The 20,644-nt window shown below is 41.9% G+C and overlaps 1 protein-coding gene and 1 long non-coding RNA gene across 5 annotated transcripts in view; one reads left to right on the top strand and one right to left on the bottom strand.

Annotated features, from left to right (window-relative positions):
* Positions 1-18,672, top strand: part of LOC110496357 — a 38,191-nt gene extending 19,519 nt beyond the window's left edge. Inside the window, exons 3-4 of the long non-coding RNA XR_002469547.2 lie at positions 17,745-17,889; positions 18,064-18,672. This is a non-coding gene — a long non-coding RNA (uncharacterized LOC110496357). The remainder of the gene's footprint in view (positions 1-17,744; positions 17,890-18,063) is intronic.
* Positions 1-20,644, bottom strand: part of LOC110496356 (rho guanine nucleotide exchange factor 2) — a 79,508-nt gene that overhangs the window by 9,897 nt on the left and 48,967 nt on the right. For 3 of the 4 annotated variants that reach the window (XM_036952906.1, XM_036952910.1, XM_036952908.1), the window contains 12 exons: positions 20,336-20,412; positions 19,869-20,040; positions 18,025-18,101; positions 17,687-17,859; positions 17,532-17,599; positions 16,226-16,420; positions 12,866-12,964; positions 12,713-12,762; positions 8,182-8,223; positions 6,417-6,467; positions 3,298-3,633; positions 693-864 (listed from right to left, as the gene is read on the bottom strand). In XM_036952906.1, the coding sequence (XP_036808801.1) occupies positions 693-864; positions 3,298-3,633; positions 6,417-6,467; positions 8,182-8,223; positions 12,713-12,762; positions 12,866-12,964; positions 16,226-16,420; positions 17,532-17,599; positions 17,687-17,859; positions 18,025-18,101; positions 19,869-20,040; positions 20,336-20,412 (1,512 nt within the window). The remainder of the gene's footprint in view (positions 1-692; positions 865-3,297; positions 3,634-6,416; positions 6,468-8,181; positions 8,224-12,712; positions 12,763-12,865; positions 12,965-16,225; positions 16,421-17,531; positions 17,600-17,686; positions 17,860-18,024; positions 18,102-19,868; positions 20,041-20,335; positions 20,413-20,644) is intronic. The other variant, XM_036952907.1, reaches the window with a different exon arrangement.

The following is a 20,644-nucleotide window of genomic DNA, read 5'->3' as shown; positions in this document are numbered from 1 at the left end:
CCTGTGTCATGCCAACAGGAAAGCATCCTGAGACCATTCATGTGTGGGGTTGCTTCTCAGCCAAGAGAGTGGGCTCACTGACAATTTTGCCTAAGAACACAGCCATGAATAAAGAATGGTACCAACACATCCTCCGTGAGCAACTTCTCCTAACTATCCAGGAACAGTTTGGTGACTTTGCCTTTTCCAGCATGATGGAGCAGCTTGTCATAAGACAAAAGTGATACCTAAGTGGCTCGGGGAACAAAACATCGATATTTTGGGTCCATGGCCAGGAAACGCCCCAGACCATAATCCCATTGAGAACTTGTGGTCAATCATCAAGAGGCGGGTGGACAAACAAAAACCCACAAATTGTGACAAACTCCAAGCATTTATTATGCACGAATGGGCTGCCATCAGTCAGGATGTGGCCCAGAAGTTAATTGACAGCATGCCAGGGCGGATTGCAGAGGTCTTGAAAAAGAAGGGTCAACACTGCAAATATTGACTCTTTGCATCAACTTTATGTAATAGTCAATAAAATCCTTTGACTTGTAGTTATACTTCAGTATTCCATAGTAACATCTGACAAAAATATCTAAAGACACTGAAGCAGCAAACTTTGTGAAAATTAATATTTGTGTCATTCTCAAAACTTTTGGCCACGACTGTACACTTGGAAGTGTTGTTTACTAAGACTCTTTACACACCATGGGGACTCTCTGAGCGCGGTGATGCTTTGGCCTCCTCCTCCTCCTCATCTGACGTCACCTCCACCTCCAGGTCACTGCCATCATGATGCCCTTCCAAATGCTCGATTGACTCCTGGCTGGCCAATTGGGTGTCTGCGTTGGTTTCACTTGCTCTGCGAAGGGGTGGAGCCTAGGCAAGATGACAAGTGGAACGACACACCAGATCAATTGTGACACCTACTGACACTTTTTTTTCTATATTTGGCTAATATATAACCTCCAGTGCCTTCAGAAAGTATTCAGACCCCTTGACTTCTTCCACATTTTGTTACAGCCTGAATGAAACATGTATTACATTCAGATTTTGTGTCACTGGCCTGACTTTACACCCCCATAAAAATGTTACAAGTTAATAAAAAATGAAAACTTGAAATGTTTTCAATAAGTATTAAACCCCTTTGCTATGGCATGCCTAAATACGTTCAGGAGTAAAAATGTTGTGAATAATAGTGTTCAACATGATTTTGAATGACTACCGCACACATACAATTATCTGCAAGGTCTCTCAGTCGAGCAGTGAATTTCAAACACAGATTCTACCACAAAGACCAGGGAGGTTTTCCAATGCCTCGTAAAGAAGAGCACCTATTGGTAGATGGGTAAAAAAAAAAATCTATATCCCTTTGAGCATGGTGAAGTTATTAATTACACTTTGGATAGTGTGTCAATACATAGATACTGGCGTCCTTCCTAATTCAGTTAAGAAACTGCTCAGGGATTTCACCATGAGGCCAATGATCACTTTAAAACAGTTACAGAGTTTAATGGCTGTCATAGAAGAAAACTGAGGATGGATCAACAACATTGTAGTTACTCCAAAATACTAAGTGACAGTGTGAAAAGGAAGCCTCTACAGAATAAAACATATTCCAAAACATGGATCCTGTTTGCAATAAGGCATTAAAGTAAAATTGCAAAGAATGTGGCAAATAAATTAACTTTATGTCCTGAATACAAAGCATTATGTTTTGCATTATGTTTGAGTACCACCCTTCATATTTTCAAGCATGGTGGTGGCTGCATCATGTTATGGGTATGCTTGTGATTGTTATTATTTGACCCTGCTGGTCATCTGTGAACGTTTGAACATCTTGACCATGTACTGTTATAATCTCCACCCGGCACAGCCAGAAGAGGACTGGCCTCCCCTCAGAGCCTGGTTCCTCTCTAGGTTTCTTCCAAGTTTCCTGCCTTTCTAGGGAGTTTTTCCTAGCCACCGTGCTTCTACATCTGAATTGCTTGCTGTTTGGGGTTTTAGGCTGGGTTTCTGTATAGCACTTTGTGATGTAAAAAGGGCTTTATAAATACATTTGATTGATTGATTGATTGTCATCAGCAAGGGCTAGGGAGTTTTTTAGGATAAAAATAAACGGAATAGAGCTAATTTTAGGCAAAACCTGGTTCAGCCTGCTTTCCAACAGACACCGGGAGACAAATTCACCTTTCAGCAGGACAATAACCTAAAACACAAGGCCAAATATACACTGGAGTTGCTTACCAAGATGACATTGAATGTTCCTGTGTCGCCGAGTTACAGTTTTGACTGAAATATATCTTGAAAATCTACGGCAAGTCTTGAAAATGGCTGTCTAGCAATGATCAACAACCAACTTGACAGAGCTTGAATAATTTTTAAAAGAATAATGTGCAAATATTCTACAATCCAGGTGTGCAAAGCTCTTAGAAACTTACCCAAAAAAAGACACTTAGATGTAATCGTTGCCAAAGGTGATTCTATTGACTCAGGGGTGAGAATACTTATGTAAATTAGATATTTCATTTTCAATAAATTAGCTAAACTTTGTCATTATGGGCAATTGTGTGGTGAGAAAAAAATGGGTGAGAAAAATAATCTATTTGATCCATTTTGAATTTAGGCTGTAACAACAAATTGTAAAATAAGTCAAGAGGTATGAATACTTTCTGAAGGCATTTACTCAACTCAGATGATTGAGAGCATATTCCCATTATCAGATTCTCATCTACAACAATGACCTTGGTAAAAATCAGTGTCAGAGTTGGTGTCTAAGCTTACTGTTGCGAGTTGGAATAGTAAAATACACAAGGTGCAATTTCGAAATTTGGTTGTGCATCAGCAGTTTTTCTGTTGTCAGTCACTGATAGTCAATTAGCCCATGTCAGCTACATTTTTTAGATCGCTAAGTTAGTTTAGCACCCTGCTATGTAAACTTGTTATCATGGTCGAATGGGCTGTGAGGCCCCCCATTGATTTTGTTAGTCAGTCTCACTCAGATATATTAAAAACTGCAAACATTTCTCCCACCCTATGGCAAAATGTGTAGAAGTGCAGGAATAAGCTGTAAAACAGACCATTGTCCTCTCGGCCCCGTGGCAGAATGTGTCGAATTGCAGCAAATGAACTCAAACTGATTTTTTTCCATCTCCACTGTCAAGAGGGGGGTCACTAAAATGTTTTGCTCGCAATGTGGGGTGGGGGGGGGGGGGGGGGGATGTGGGTACGCAGACCCGCGAGCAACTGCAGCCCCTCATGATGAGATCAGATTTTTTGTGGCCCCCCCACCCCCATCAAAGTTGCCCATACCTGCTCTGAGCCTGCAGTTCCCACACTGTCCATCATAGTGGCACTGTGGGCCTTCATGTCGCGGACCTGCCTCTCCAGCTGGGCGCGGGCCTTTTCGCTATCCCTCAGGCGGCCCTCGGTACCCCGCAGCCTACTGAGCTCCTCCTGCAGGAGGCTGTGCTGCCTCTGGAGCAGGGCCAGCTCCCCGATGGCCACCCCCGTGCTGGCCTCAGCCATGCCCGCGTCACGTGACAGGGAGTGCCAGACCCGTCCGGTGGGCGTGGTCGGGGTATCGACTGGTGGGCCTTCAGAGCGCAGGCAGAGCTCCAGGATGGAGTCCTGCTTGATCACGGTGCCCTGGGAGAAGGAGAATAAGTTAGAAGGGAATGGAGTGACATATGAGGAGACTGATCTAGTGGTAGCATTGCTGACTCCATGTCATTGGGGTGTCAGGGTAGCCTAGTGGTTAGAGCGTTGTACTAGTAACCGAAAGGTTGCAAGATTGAATCCCCGAGCTGACAAGGAAAAATACATTGGTTGTTCTGCCCCTGAACAAGGTAGTTAACCTACTGTTCCTAGGCTGTCATTGAAAATAAGAATTTGTTCTTAACTGACTTGCCTAGTTAATTAAAGCTAAAATACAAATGTGACGGGAGTATCTCCAGGCCATCAGACTATTAAAGAGTCACCACTAGCTGGCCTCTGCCCAGTACCCTGCCCTGAACCTTAGTCACTGTTCTAGCTGGCTACCACCCAGTACTCTACCCTGCATATATACAGTGCCTTGCGAAAGTATTCGGCCCCCTTGAACTTTGCGACCTTTTGCCACATTTCAGGCTTCAAACATAAAGATATAAAACTGTATTTTTTTGTGAAGAATCAACAACAAGTGGGACACAATCATGAAGTGGAACAACATTTATTGGATATTTCAAACTTTTTTAACAAATCAAAAACTGAAAAATTGGGCGTGCAAAATTATTCAGCCCCCTTAAGTTAATACTTTGTAGCGCCACCTTTTGCTGCGATTACAGCTGTAAGTCGCTTGGGGTATGTCTCTATCAGTTTTGCACATCGAGAGACTGAATTTTTTTCCCATTCCTCCTTGCAAAACAGCTCGAGCTCAGTGAGGTTGGATGGAGAGCATTTGTGAACAGCAGTTTTCAGTTCTTTCCATCAACAACAAGTGGGACACAATCATGAAGTGGAACGACATTTATTGGATATTTCAAACTTTTTTAACAAATCAAAAACTGAAAATTGGGTGTGCAAAATTATTCAGCCCCTTTACTTTCAGTGCAGCAAACTCTCTCCAGAAGTTCAGTGAGGATCTCTGAATGATCCAATGTTGACCTAAATTACTAATGATAATAAATACAATCCACCTGTGTGTAATCAAGTCTCCGTATAAATGCACCTGCACTGTGATAGACTCAGAGGTCCGTTAAAAGCGCAGAGAGCATCATGAAGATCAAGGAACACACCAGGCAGGTCCGAGATACTGTTGTGAAGAAGTTTAAAGCCGGATTTGGATACAAATATTGAAATGGAAGGAGTATCAGACCACTGCAAATCTACCAAGACCTGGCCGTCCCTCTAAACTTTCAGCTCATACAAGGAGAAGACTGATCAGAGATGCAGCCAAGAGGCCCATGATCACTCTGGATAAACTGCAGAGATCTACAGCTGAGGTGGGAGACTCTGTCCATAGGACAACAATCAGTCGTATATTGCACAAATCTGGCCTTTATGGAAGAGTGGCAAGAAGAAAGCCATTTCTTAAAGATATCCATAAAAAGTGTTGTTTAAAGTTTGCCACAAGCCACCTGGGAGACACACCAAACATGTGGAAGAAGATGCTCTGGTCAGATGAAACCAAAATTGAACTTTTTGGCAACAATGCAAAACGTTTGGTTTGGCGTAAAAGCAGCACAGCTGAACAGACCATCCCCACTGTCAAACATGGTGGTGGCAGCATCATGGTTTGGGCCTGCTTTTCTTCATCAGGGACAGGGAAGATGGTTAAAATTGATGGGGAGATGGATGGAGCCAAATACAGGACCATTCTGGAAGAAAACCTGATGGAGTCTGCAAAAGACCTGAGACTGGGACGGAGATTTGTCTTCCAACAAGACAATGATCCAAAACATAAAGCAAAATCTACAATGGAATGGTTCAAAAATAAACATATCCAGGTGTTAGAATGGCCAAGTCAAAGTCCAGACCTGAATTCAATCGAAAATCTGTGGAAAGAACTGAAAACTGCTGTTCACAAATGCTCTCCATCCAACCTCACTGAGCTCGAGCTGTTTTGCAAGGAGGAATGGGAAAAAAATTCAGTCTCTCGATGTGCAAAACTGATAGAGACATACCCCAAGCGACTTACAGCTGTAATCGCAGCAAAAGGTGGCGCTACAAAGTATTAACTTAAGGGGGCTGAATAATTTTGCACGCCCAATTTTTCAGTTTTTGATTTGTTAAAAAAGTTTGAAATATCCAATAAATGTTGTTCCACTTCATGATTGTGTCCCACTTGTTGTTGATTCTTCACAAAAAAATACAGTTTTATATCTTTATGTTTGAAGCCTGAAATGTGGCAAAAGGTCGCAAAGTTCAAGGGGGCCGAATACTTTCGCAAGGCACTGTAAATACTGTATTATAGTCATGGCTCATCCTATAACTTTGTTTTTTTCATTTCTGGAATATATGTGTATAGTTATTTTATTGCTAGGTGTTACTGCAGTAATTACACCTGCAATAACATCTGCAAATCTGTGTATTCAACCAATAAACTTTTATTTTTGTTTGATCTACAGGAATGAAGGCACAAGCTATAGATAGGAATACATTTATAGATGTCACAATAGAAAATACTTTATCAACTGTGAGATCATGAAAGGAAAATAATACATTCCTATTCAAGCTGATTAAAACAAGCAGAAGCCTAAGCAATTCTACTGCAAAACTGGAAATATGGGTCAAAGACATCTCAAATACTTCAGCACATTAAGAACCAATTAAATAGTCCCGAAAATGCAAACTCGGTTAAATAAAGAGCACCTCAAATACAGTCAAGAATTTGAAGATATTTGACATTTGTATTCGACTCAGGTTTGGTACAAAGAGACACATCCACTGACCTGGAGGGCATGAAGGTAGGCACTAAGGTTGACCAGCCTCTGATACGCTTCCTGAAAAACATACACCATCAGTGATAAAATAAATATGTCAATGCCATTAAGAGCATATACAGTGTATTCAGACCCCTTGACTTTTTCCACAACCTTACAGCCTTATTCTAAAATCATTATTTTTTTAAATCTACACACAATGCCCCATAATGACAAAGCGATATACCTTATTTACATAAGTATTCAGACCCATTGGTAAGAGACTCAAAATTGAGCTCAGGTGCATCCTGTTTCCATTGATCATCCTTGATGTTTCTACAACTTGATTGGAGTTCACCTGTGGTAAGTTCAATTGATTGGACATGATTTGGAAAGGCACACACCTGTCTATATAAGGTCCCACTTTGACAGTGCATGTCAGAGCAAAAACCAAGCCATGAGGTCGAAGGAATTGTCCATAGAGCTCCGAGACAGGATTATGTCGAGGCACAGATCTGGGGAAGGGTACCAAAACATGTAAGCAGCATTGAAGGTCCCCAAGAACACAGTGGACTCCATCATTCTTAAACAGAAGAAGTTTGGAACCACCAAGACTCTTCCTAGAGCTGGCTACCCGGCCAAACTGAGCAATCGACGGGGAAGGGCCTTGGTCAGGGAGGTGACCAAGAACCCAGTGGTCACTCTGACAGAGCTCCAGAGTTCCTCTCTGGAGATGGGGGAACATTCTAGAAGGACAACCATCATTGCAGCACTCCACCAATCAGGCCTTTATGGTAAAGTGGCCAGACGGAAGCCAATCCTCAGTAAAAGGCACATGATAGCCCGCTTGGAGTTTGCCAAAAGGCACCCAAAGACTCTCAGACCATGAGAAACAAGATTCTCTGGTCTGATGAAACCAATATTGAACTTGACCTGAATGCCAAGCGTCACGTCTAGAGGAAACCTGGCACCATCCCTACGGTGAAGCACGGTGGTGGCAGCATCATGCTGTGGGGATGTTTTTCAGCAGCAGGGACTGGGAGACTAGTCAAGTTCGAGGCAAAGATGAACGGAGCAAAGTACAGAGAGATCCTTGTTGAAAACCTGCTCCAGAGCGCTCAGGACCTCAGACTGAGGCAAAGGTTCACCTTCCAACAGGACAATGACTCTAAGCACACAGCCAAGTCTCTGAATGTCCTTGAGTGGCCCAGCCAGAGCCCGGATTTGAACCTGATCAAAAATCTCTGGAGAGACCTGAAAATAACAGTGCAGCAACGGTCCCCATCCTACCTGACAGAGCTTGAGAGGATCTGCAGAGAAGAATGGGAGAAGCTCTTCAAATACAGGTGTGCTGTAATTGCTGCCAAAGGTGCTTCAACAAAGTACAGAGTAAAAAGGGTCTGAATACTTTTGTAAATGTGATATCAGTTCTTTATTTTAATACATTTGCAAACATTTCTAAAAAACGTTTTTTGTTTTATCATTATGGGGTATTGTGTGCAGATTGATGAGGGGGAAAAAAATGTAATGCATTTTAGAATAAGGATGTAATGTAACAAAATGTGGGAAAAGTCAAGGGGTCTGAATACTATCTGAATGCACTGTACCTTGCTCTATTTCATAGGCTACACAAACAGGCACACGCAGACATCTCCACAACACAGACACACAACCTCTCGCCATCTCTAGCCAAATATTTCAATGGGTTCTCTGTTAGCTAGTTAGACATGTATGGATAAAGTGACAGTAGTTCATTATAAGATAGTGTGGATTCAGTGTGCATTGACCACTGTACCTCAGTTGAGGGCCTATCTCCAGTCTGATTCACATTCCGGTCCTGGGAAATTTGAAATACTATTATCTTAATCAACACTTAAATGTCGAAACAATTGTTTATTCACAAAGCACTATCAGATGAATTGGTATAAGATTTTTTTTATAAAAGAAACACCAAGTAATGCCACAGAGCTAAACTGATAAGTGTTTCATGCAAGCATAATAATACTTTAAACTATGCATAATATCTGTATGATCCTCATATCACTTTGTTTCTGTATATTGAGATTTAAAATGCCATTAAAGTAAGCAAATTACTCACTGATTGACTGTAGTATAGCATTGCTTCATATCACAATAGAAATTCCATTCATTTGGTGGAGGTGAAAAATGTTTGCTAACAAAATACTTTTCAACTTTTGCAATTTATGAATATTTTTCTAAGGAAACCAGTAGGGTTTTATTGTGAAACGTTCCTATAATTATAATGACATTTCAGAATAGAGCTAGGCTTAAGAAAATAATGGTGATTGTAAAAATGTATGTTGCCATGGATACTCCATGGCACTGCCTGAAACAGAGCTGTCAAGCTATAAAAACTCAGAGTGGAAGACTCATGAATAACGGATGCCTTCACTTGAAACTTCAAACATAAGGTCATATTCATTGGGCACCAAACAGAAATCAGACTGAAACAGGGAGTGACTACATGGACATTGCAAATGCCCTAATGCAGTGGTTCTCAAACTTTTTCAATTTTTCACTCGGGCCAGGGCTCTAGACTAACTTTTTCAGTTGATGGCACCAGCACATGATTTGGTCACACCAATGATGACCTGACCTGTGTTCCATAATGTACATGCATTCCATACAGAACCAGGCTAATGATGATTTTTTTTTAAGTAGAATGCCATTGCATGGCTTGACATTCAGGCAAATTTGCCTGTGGCACACCAGGCCAGTGCCAACTGAAAGCTACTGGCCTGAATGAAAACAATACTGGCCCGGGAAAGCAGATGATGCGCACATCATTTACATTTTATATTTAATTTTCAGGCTGAGTAAGTAGTCTGTTGCCTATAATGACCTACCCTACATTCACAAAATTACATTTTACATTGATTGTTAAGAGGAGTAAAAAATCTACCCTTTGCACAATCTCAAAAAGGGTGTTATTGTCAGCGATTTTGAACAGTCACTCCACAGTTATTGGACCCTATAAAATCAATTTTATATTTTGGAAAATTCTGTTTTCCTGGTTAGATTTTTCCCGATTTTCATTCTCAAAATCACACTTATTTTGTTAATAGAAAAACTAGTCTACAACAATGCTTAAACCACATCAGGAGACCACTTTTAAGGTCTGGGAACAATTATAATTTGGAGGGTGTAGTTGCTCTTTCATTCAATTGTACACCTAGCAAGAGACTTGTGTTTGGCTAGCTTTGTTTTTGTACTGTACAATGTACAGTGTAAGCTACATGTGATGGCAGAGTTTGCAAAACAAATGCCCAGCAATTGATACAAATCATCATGATATATTTCTGCCAGGGTGTAGTTTCCCCTTAATTCAACTGTGCACCTATCAAGAGACCGTTGTGTTTGGCTAGCAGTATTTTTGTACTGTACAATGTATAGTGTAGTTTTCATGTGATGGCAGAGTTTGCAAAACAAATGCCCCACGACTGATACAAATCATCATGATATCATTCTGCCAGGTAGGTCTACCCAGCAGTCAAATTTTAATTGGAAAGTTTTTTTGGGGAAACCTTACGAAAGTTTAATTCAAAACAGTGCATGATGACTGATTTGTGCATTGCAAAGATTCAGCCAAGACTTCGGACCAAACCTTTTGAATACCTGGTCTGCATACCAATTGTTGCAAAACGATTACTGGTTGAATAAATATTGATAAAAGGAAAAGCTCATTGTGAACCAAAAACGAACATGACCAGCTACATTTATTTCACTGGCACCAAAGTGACCAATAAAAAATTGGTGTCTCACTGCTAATTCAAAGGGTCCCCTGCTCTAATGAACATGACCCAGCTTTAAGCGATCATAAGCCTATATTAAAAATGACTAGAACTGCTAATCTATCTTCAATATTTGTTTATTTGGGTTGACCAGTATGTTGGCAGGAATGTTGTCTACACCCATTTTGTCTTATGACAGACCTGGGGCTGTTGCCACCAGACATAAATCAATCTTAGACTAAAAGAAGCTGGATGATGACATGACACTGTAAAATGGCCAGCTAACCATGAACTTCAGTCTACAATGTTATTGGCACAATTAACCTTCATAGCTGGATTGATTTATCTCTGTGGTGCCACTCGTATGACAAATCAGGGCCATAACCTCATAAGCACTAAAATATCACTGCGGGCATCCTCTTCAAATAACAACGATGGTACAAACCCCTATTTCTATTTAGGGCACCTCCAGAGTGTAATATGGAATTGAACCCTGCCTATAAAAAGTATATGGTAAATAATTCTCACAACAAATTTCCGTTTGATCAGTTAGTTGAAGCATGGTGCTACCAACACAGGGGCTGAATCCTACTACACCGGCTCTGACGCTCTTCGGATGTGGCAGGGCTTGCAAACTATCACGGATTACAAATGGAAACCCAGGAGTGCGCTGTCCAGTGATGCAAGCTTACCAGATGAGCTAAATACCTTCTATGCTCGCTTTGAGGCTAGCAACACAAACCATGCATGAGAGCACCAGCTGTCCCGGACGGCAGGGAGAGAGGATCCTGGGATTAAACACCTCCCTCTGCAACTGTATCCTGGACTTCCTGATGGGCCGCCCCCAGGTGGTGAGGGTAGGCAACAACACTGTCACGGTGACCCTCAACACGGGGGCCCCTCAGGGATGCGTGCTTAGTCCCCTCGTGTACTCTCTGTTCACCTTCACCCAGAACTGCGTGGCCGTGCACAACCTCAACATTATCATTAAGTCTGCCAATACGACAGTAGTACGCCTGATCACCTGGAAGTGTGGTTCCAGGAAAACAACCTCTCCCTCAATATCAGCAAGACGAAGGAGCTGATCGTGGACTACAGGAAACGGAGGGGCGAGCACTCCCACATCCACATCAACGGAGTTGTAGTGGAGTAGGTTGAGAGCTTCAAGTTCCTCGGTATCCACATCACTAAGGAATCGTCATGGTCCACACACACCAACACAGATGTGAAGAGGGCACAACAACGTCTCTTGAAAAGAGTCGGCATGGGCCCTCAAAAAGTTATACAGCTGCACCATTGAGAGCATCTTGACTGGCTGCATCACCGCCTGGTATGGCAACTGCTTGGCATTCCACTGCAAGGCGCAAGGGTAGTGCGTAAGGCCCAGAACATCACTGGGGCCAAGCTCCGTGTCATCCAGGACCTCTATACTAGGCGTTGTCAGAGGAAGGCACAAAACTGTCTAAGACTCCAGCCAACCAAGTCATAGACTGTTCTCTCTGCTACTGCACGGCATGCGGTACCGATGTCTGGAACCAACAGGACCCTGAACACCTTCTACCCTCAAGCCATAAGACTGCTAAATAGTTAACCAATAGCTACCCCGACAATCTGCATTGACCATTTTTGCATGAACTCTTTTGACTCATCACATACTCTGCTGCTGTTTATCTATCTTGTTGCCTAGTTACTTTATCCCTACCTACATGTACAGTACAGTCAAACGTTTGGACACACCTACTCATTCAAGGGCTTTTCTTTCTTTTTACATTTTTCTACATTGTAGAATAATAGTGAAGACATCAAAACTATGAAAAAACACATATGGAATCATGTAGTAACCAAAAAAGTCTTAAATCAATCAAAATATACTCTATATTTTAGATTCTTCAAAGTAGCACGCTTCGCCTTGATGACAGTTTTGCACACTCTTGGCATTCTTTCAACCAGCTTCACCTGGAATGCTTTTCCAACAGTCTTGAAGGAGTTCCCACATATGCTGAGCTCTTGTTGGCTGCTTTTCCTTCACTCTGCATTCCAACTCATCCCAAACCATCTCAATTTGGTTGAGATTGGGTGATTGTGGAGGCCAGGTCATCTGATGCAGCAATGCATCACTGTCCTTCTTGGTCAAATAGCCCTTACATAGCCTGGTGGTGTGTTGGGTCAACTTTTGACTGGTACTGTACATATCTACTTCAATTACCTCATACCCCTGCACATCAACTCGGTACTGGTTCCCCATGTATATAGCCAAGTTATCATTACTCATTGTGTATTTATTTATTCCTTGTGTTATAATTTCTCTATTATTTCAATGTTTTTCTCTCTGTACAGTTGGAAAGGGCCCATAAGTAAGCATTTCACTGTTAGTCTACACCTTGATTTGATTCCCACACATGAACCATGCTCACAATGAGCAATCTTGCCTGCGTCCCGAAGACTTCTGTTAGCTTCCCGAGCTAAGGACTTGGCTTTACTGTAGCTCAGCGCATGACTTTAGCTTGGGTTTGTGGCACATGGGAGACCTTGGTTCTAAGCCTGGTAGACCACAGTAAATTATTAGGACCTCACCTTTGCTGCTGGGGACCCGTGCGTTCCATTGACAACCACCTCCTGACCGTCTACAAATAAACACAAAGGTCACTCAATGATCATTGCTCACAGTGCTATGGAGTCTAGACTACTATACAACTTGTCAATCAATGGCACAAAGGAGTCACTCACTGATCACTAGCGCCCCTGTGTGGTTCGGGTGACCGTTGAAACTGCAGGGCAGAGGCATTTCAAAGGTGGAGCCCAGGAGTAGCTCACTCAGCCTATCCACTGGGAGACACAAAGACAGACAACACATCATAAGTGCCTTAACAAAATGTATGGTGCATTCATTTTAACTCACCTACGACACAGTGTGGGTCGAGTTTTTACATTTTAGACCATTCCATTGGTCGTAAAGTGAACTCTACGCCCACCCGGGGCACCGCCCACAAGGAAAAGATATAGAAACATGTTCTACCTGGAACTTCTATGTTATACATATGGCAGCAAATACACAAACAAGATTAATAAAAAAAAATCATGAACATTTAAATAAAACCTTGTATGGCAGAATAAGATTATTTGTACAATAATCTAACAAATAATATAATAAGTATCTGGTAATATATTTATATCTCAACAATCATTCTCTCGATAGCACATTGGTAGTAGTCAGTGACAAATATCAAAGCTAAGCAGGGCTGGGCTGGGCTGAGCTTGGTTAAAATCCTTGATTGGAGAGTAAAGGGATATCTTTAGATAAATCAACTGTCCAGTAGGAGGTGCTACCCAGCCTATTGTTTTCTTACCATGGAAACTCATTCTTGAAAATGAAAATGTATCTACAAATATTGTATTTTCAGATAGTAATTGCCATGGTTTTTTATATGTTGACTTATAGAAAAAATGTGAAACCTATAAGGAAAGCATTTATTTTGTAGAGGTTACAAAATCATACATACACTTTTCTTAGAACATTAATTGATGACTCATACTGTTTAATTCGTTTATTTTGTCTCAGATATGTCGTACCATATCTATGTGGGAAAATGACCACCATCATGTATTTGGCTGGGGGTCCACAAGGAGATGTTTGAGAATTATTGACACAAGTCAGAAGTCAGAAGTTTACATACACCTTAGCCAAATGCATTTAAACTCAGTTTTTCACCATTCCTGACATTCCTTGTAAAATGTCCCTGTCTTAGGTCAGTTAGGATCACCACTTTATTTTAAGAATGTGAAGTGTCAGAATAATGGTAGAGAGCCTGTTTTATTGCAGCTTACATTTTTTTCATCACAGTCCCAGTGGGTCAGAAGTTTACATACACTAAATTAGTATTTGGGTGCATTGCCTTTAAATTCTTTAACTTGTGTCAAACGTTTCGGGTAGCCTTCCACAAGCGTCCCACAATAAGTTGGGTGAATTTGGACCCATTCCTGACAGGGCTGGTGTAACTGAGTCAGGTTTGTAGGCCTCCTTGCTCGCACACGCTTTTTCAGTTCTGCCCACAAGTTTTCTGTAGGAATGAGGTCGGGGCTTTGTGATGGCCAATCCAATACCTTGACTTTGTTGTCCTTAAGCCATTTTGCCACAACTTTGGAAGTCTGCTTGGGGTCATTGTCCATTTGGAAGACCCATTTCCGACCAAGCTTTAACTGATGTCTTGAGATGTTGCTTCAATATATCCACATAATTTTACATCCTCATGATGCCATCTATTTGTGAAGTGCACCAGTCCCCCCTGCAGCAAAGCACCCCAACAACATGATGCTGCCACCCCCGTGCTTCACGGTTCGGATGGTGTTCTTCGGCTTGCAAGCCTTCCCCTTTTTCCTCCAAACATAACGATGGTCATTATGGCCAAATAGTTCCCTTTTTGTTTCATCAGACCAGAGGACATTTCTCCAAAAAGTACAATATTTTTCCCCGTGTGTAGTTGCAAACCGTAGTTTGGCTTTTTTATGGCGGTTTTGGAGCAGTGGCTTCTTCCTTGCTGAGCGGCCTTTCAGGTTATGTCGACATAGGACTCATTTTAATGTTGGTATAGATACTATTGTACCTGTATCCTCCAGTGTCTTCACAAGGTCCTTTGCTGTTGTTCTGGGATTGATTTTCACTTTTCGCACCAAAGTACGTTCATCTCTAACACAACATTTTACCAGATTATTTGTAAACATTTTTTTTTTTAAGTAATCTTCTCCTGCCATACAAGATTCTTATTTGATTTGTATGATTGTTTTCGATATGGGCGGGCAAGCTAAAACAAATGTACACTGTCAAGACATTTCACATGCATTTAGCACTTTCTATGGTATGGTGCTCAAGGAATGACATTCCATGAGAGCAACATTAGCCTAGGGGTTGACAGCCACTTCAAATTTAACATTGGATATTCAAAAACATACACATGATACCCATTGAAGACATTGCCATCTTCACGGTATGTAGGGAGGGAACTGGACAACTGTACACGTCAATCAATGTCTGGGTGATGATGAGTCGATAGTTTGCTGTTTGTGTAAATGTCGCTCGAAGGCTTTGAATAATAGGTTCTAATATTTAATTGTACAGACAGTACACAATTCAAATGTCGGTTTGAATCTTCCAAGTCAAGTAAAACTGTAATATAAGCCAACCAATGGCCTTCTATGAAGGAAACTTTGAAGTCAGTCGTCTAAAATGTATGGCATGTTTGGCAACTTCACCACCACCTGGCAGCCATTTTGTGGCAACACATTGCACATGCATCCGTAGAATATTGAGTAAAGGAATAGCGACAGTTGATGCTTAGACTAAGTGCATTGCCAAGTACAACTGAAAACATGCCAAGGCATTTCATAGCTACCATAATTCAACTTTGAAGTATCGTTGCAGTCAGTTAAGTGGAACGCACAGTAGCAGTTGCGTTTCTGCATTTAAACAGGCTATTTGCGCTTCTCCATCTTTATCTCCTGTCTGCTTATTTTCCTCTCTAGTCTTGCTCTCCTCTCTGTTTCAACATCTCCCTATATCGCGCTCCCTCTCTTCCAGTCTAACCCTCTCTAAATCTGCTTAAAGGCCCAGTGCACTCAATTCTGTTTTTCCTGTGTTCTGTATCATATTGTACAACAGCTGATGAAACTAAACTGTAAAAGTGTGAACAAACTTGATCAGTGTTATTTCGTGATAGTTGCTAGTTGAAAATACAATTTACCTCAGGTTTTGCATAGGAGGAGTTGTGGCTTTCCTGGTAACATCACCAGTCAAGATAACAATAACAAAGAGAGTTCCAAACCTCTCTGCCAACAGCTAGTCTTCAGGTTCCATATGCTTCCTATTTGGACCCACCAATTAGGTAGATTTTTATGGAAAACTGTTAGGTAATAAATTGTTACCCAGAAATGATTTGATATTGAGATCAAAAAACTGCTGCACTGGTCCTTTAACAACTCTCTTGCGCTCTATCACTCTTTCTCTCCCTTGCCCTAACTCTATATCACCCCCCTCTCCCTCACTCTGCTCCCACCCCCTTTCCTTGCCCCCCACTCCCTCCACCAACCCCTCACCCTCTGCGATGGCATCAGTGAGCAATCTCTCGCCGAGTGGCGCATGGGGCGTGTCGGCCCGGAACAGGTTCCGGGAGTTGGGGCCCCCCGGCAGCATGACCTCCTGACCCCCCGTCACCTCAGCCAGGTCCGAGAACAATGTGACCCGCTCCTGGAGCAGCTCCAGCACCTCCCGGTCCTTCTGCTGGATGTCCGCTGGAAGGAGAGATGAAAGTGGAAAGAGGAAGATGGGTAGGGTAGAGAGGGGTGGGGGATAGAGGGGGGGGAAAGAAAAAAAGAGATGGAGTAGGGAGAAAGAAGCAGAGTCGAGAGAAAGCGGGAAGGAAAGGGAGTAAGAGAGGGGGAGGGAAAGAGGAGGGGGAGAGGGAGAAAGACTGACTTGATGCTCTTCCTAAAGACCTCTTGATTTAACAGTGGGGGCAATCATATTCACACATTGTTCAGTTGGATGTAGGCTATAAGTGAGAGATCGAGAAAAGGAAGAAGGGAGAGAGAAAAGAGGGAGAGACAAAGAGAGAGAAAAACAAAAGAAGAAGTGCAGGAATAGAAGGTACAAGTGAGCAAGAAAGATGAGAGTTCAAGAGAGTGAAATTGAGAGACAGAAAAGCTGTGATGGAAAGATAGAGTTTGACAAGCTCCTCCACTGGGATTGAGTAGGAGGCAGGCTTCACACTTGTCCTCCTACACACAGAGTGAGAATTGCACGTTGTACTGTAGGCACCATGTAGAGAGAGGGAGAGATTGAGGGGGGGAGGGTGAAGAGGAAGGGAGAGGTGGAGAGAGAGAGATAGAGCTTGAAAGGGAGACGTGTAGATAGAGAAAAGAAGGAATGGAGATGGTCAAAGGGGTTGATAGAGAAAGAACGATGGAGAAAGGTAGAAAGGAAGACAGATTGACAGAGGGTCATGTAGAGAAGAAGTGAAACAGAGTTCTTATGTGCAAACAAATGTGTTTATACCTACATCAGATCGAATCAAAGTATTGGCCACGTACACAGATTTGCAGGTGTTATAGTAGGTAGAGCAAAACGCTTATGTTACTAGTTCCAACAGTGCAGTAGAATACAACACAAATACACAAATAATAAAACATCTAAACAAGAAATCAAGAAATTATCCAGAATATAAAACAAAGGGTTCAAGGTCTGGGAAGTCGAATTTGTGGTGACTTTTATAGGCGATCTAATGTCCAGAAGATAAACGTCCCGAGCAAATAAAGTAATAAATAGGGCCGCCGAGTATGTTGGCGCAATCTTTCCATCCCTATATTACATATAGATCTGTATGAGTGTGTGTTCATTGCTGACCTTTCAGTCGTCTCAGAAGGGCCTTATCTTCAGTCTCTATGAGTGGGAACTCTTCCCTGGAAGGACAACTGCAGAGACAGAAAAGATAGTGAGGATATGAGCAGTTTGTGTGTGTCTCTGTGTGCGTGTGTGTGTATGTGTGTTTATGTATATACCTGCTGACAGTGTGCTGTATGATGCGTATCCAGGTGTTCTTGTCATCTTTTGAGGCAGCATGGACCTCGTACATCTCCGGAGGAGAGGAGTCACTGATGAGGAAGAGCCCTCGCTCCTGATTGGCTATCTCCCTAATCATGAGGTTCTGCAGGGAGAGGACCGGAGACTTGTCCTGAAAAGAGAAAGAGAGAGAAAAATAAGGGTAGTTGCTATATTCCCTGACCTTCCATATAGTATATTCAATTGTGACGAAACAAGTCTCTCTATATTCAAGTGTTTTTTGTTTGATGTATTTGTCAGTGTGTGTGTGTGTGTGTGTGTGTGTGTGTGTGCTTACTAGACAAGGGAAGATGAACCTCTGGTCTTTTTCCTGTAGGAACACTAGGATGTCTGTCATCAGCAGGACCTGCACATCTAAACACACACACACACACACACACACACACGAATCCGCACACACGCACACACACAAAATAAAAACCTCCTTTAAAACATGAGTAAGCAACATGTTTTGGGGATAGTTCCATCCCCTACAATGCCTTCAGAAAGTATTCACAACCCTTTAGTTTTTTCCAATGTCGATGTGTTATAGCCTAAATTTAGAATGGATTCAATTGAGATATTTTGTCACTGGCCTACACACAATAAATACCGCGTTATGTCAAAGTGGAATTATGTTTCCCCCCCCAAAAAAGCTGAGTCAATAACAATTTAACCCCTTTGTTATGGCAAGCCTAGGACAGGAGTAAGCATTTGCTTAACAAATCATAATAATGGTGTTTACCATGTTTGAGTGACTACCCCACACATACAATTATCTGTAAGGTCAGTCAAGCAGTTAATTTCAAGTACAGATTCAACCAAAAATACCAGGGAGGTTTTCTCATGCCTCGCAAAGAAGGGCACCTATTGGTAGATGGGTAAACATTTAAAAAAGCAGACACTGAATTTCCCTTTGAGCATGGTGAATTTAGTAATTAGACTTTTGGATGGTGTATCAATACACCCAGTCACTATAAAGACACAGACGTCCTTCCTATCTCAGTTGCCGGAGAGGAAGGTAACCACACAGGGATTTTACCATGAGGCCAATGGTTTAAACAGCTACACAGTTACAGAGTTTAATGGCTATGATAGGAGAAAACTGAGGATGGATCAACAACATTGTATTTACTCCACAATACTAACCTAATTGACAGAGTGAAAAGAAAGAAGCCTGTACAGAATACAAAATATAGCAAAACATGCATCTAGTTTGCAATAAGACACTAAAGTAATACTGCAAAAAATGTGGAAAAGAAATTTACTTTTTGTCCTGAATACAAAGTGTTATGTTTGAGGAAAATCCAATACAACACATTACTGAGTACCACTTTCCATATTTTCAAGCATAGGGGTGGCTGCATCATGTTACGGGTATGCTTGTAATCATTAAAAACTGGGGAGTTTTTCAGGATAAAAATTAAACAACAGAGCTAAGCACAGGCAAAATCATAGAGGAAAACCGGGTTCAGTCTGGGAGATGATTTTACCTTTCAGCAGGACAATAACCTAAAACACAAGGCCAAATCTTCATGGGAGTTGCTTACCAAGAAGACGGTGAATGTTCTAAGTTAGAGTTTTGACTTAAATCTACTTGAAATTATATGACAAGACCTGACAATGGTTGTCTAGCAATGATCAACAACCAATTTGACAGAGATTGAAGAATTTTGAAAATAATAATGGGCAAATGTTGCACAATCCAGGTGTGCAAAGCTCTTAAGAGACTTACTCAGAAAGACTCACAGCTGTAATCGCTGCCAAAGGTGCTTCTACAAAGTATTGACTAAGGGGTGTAAATACTTATGTAAATGAGATATTGCTGTATTCAATTTTCAATAAATTAGCAAACATTTCTAAAAACATGTTTTCACTTTGTCATTATGGGGTATTGTGTATAGATGGGCGAGAAAGAAAAGATATTAAACCATTTTGAATTCAGGTTGTAACACAACAAAATGTGGAAGAAGTCCAGGGCTATGAATACTTTCTGAAGGCACTGTACAAACTTATTTGACAAATTTAAGCTAGTGGAGGCTGGTTACCATGTGTTTGATACTGTTCAATTCAAGTCATTACAAAGTCCCTGTCCTCAGCCTCCACTGACACACACAGACACTTCCACTCACACACACACACCTTTGAGCCTGGACCCAGGGGTCTTCCAGAGCAGCGTTCCCTCATGGATGAGTCTCCTGCGGAGCAACTCTCCTCCCCTGAACAGGCCCCCGTCCCTCACCTTGGCCTCGACCCGTGGGTCCAGCCTGGCCCGGATCTCCTGCAGCCGATGAGTCCGCTCCAGCTCCATCACCTGGACAGCAGGGTCATGTTCATTAGGCACTGATTGGAAGCAAATGGACTGAGAATCACCCAGTTCCGTGCCCTAATGAACACAACCCTGGTTCACAATAGTGTTAGTGTGCAATACATTTTCTGCACTGTGTAATTGTAACTTTCTCATAGTAAAAGGACGGGTTTATAGATAAAGTGTGGAAAGTCAAAATGGTGTCTTTTATTTCAATCTGACTAACAGGTGCTGGTTCATGTCAGAATTGATCTCAGTGATAACTTGAGTAAATCAAACTATAAATGGATGAATAAAGCACCTGCTGGTCCACTGAGCTAAGTAGCTCCCTGATCTGGGTCAGAGACTGGGTCAGACAGGAGGCCTCCTCTTCATTGTCTGGGGGGGGGGGGGGGGGTATAAGGTGGTTAGACATATCATTCGTAGTGCTGATTTTTACCATGCTCCGCCATTGACTTTAAAGACCCTGTGCTTTTAGTTAGTTCTGAGGAACTAATTTGCCTCATGATATAAAAAGCTGGCATAGTTCAGCTACATTTTTTTACACCCCACATAACTGTTTGCTGCCCCCAACCATATCTTTCAATCTAAAGTGAGGAGGGCTTTGATA

The sequence above is a fragment of the Oncorhynchus mykiss genome, chromosome 18 (assembly GCF_013265735.2).
Source record: "Oncorhynchus mykiss isolate Arlee chromosome 18, USDA_OmykA_1.1, whole genome shotgun sequence".
Classification (NCBI taxonomy): Eukaryota; Metazoa; Chordata; class Actinopteri; order Salmoniformes; family Salmonidae; genus Oncorhynchus; species Oncorhynchus mykiss.
This window is presented reverse-complemented; position numbering and strand designations above follow the sequence as displayed.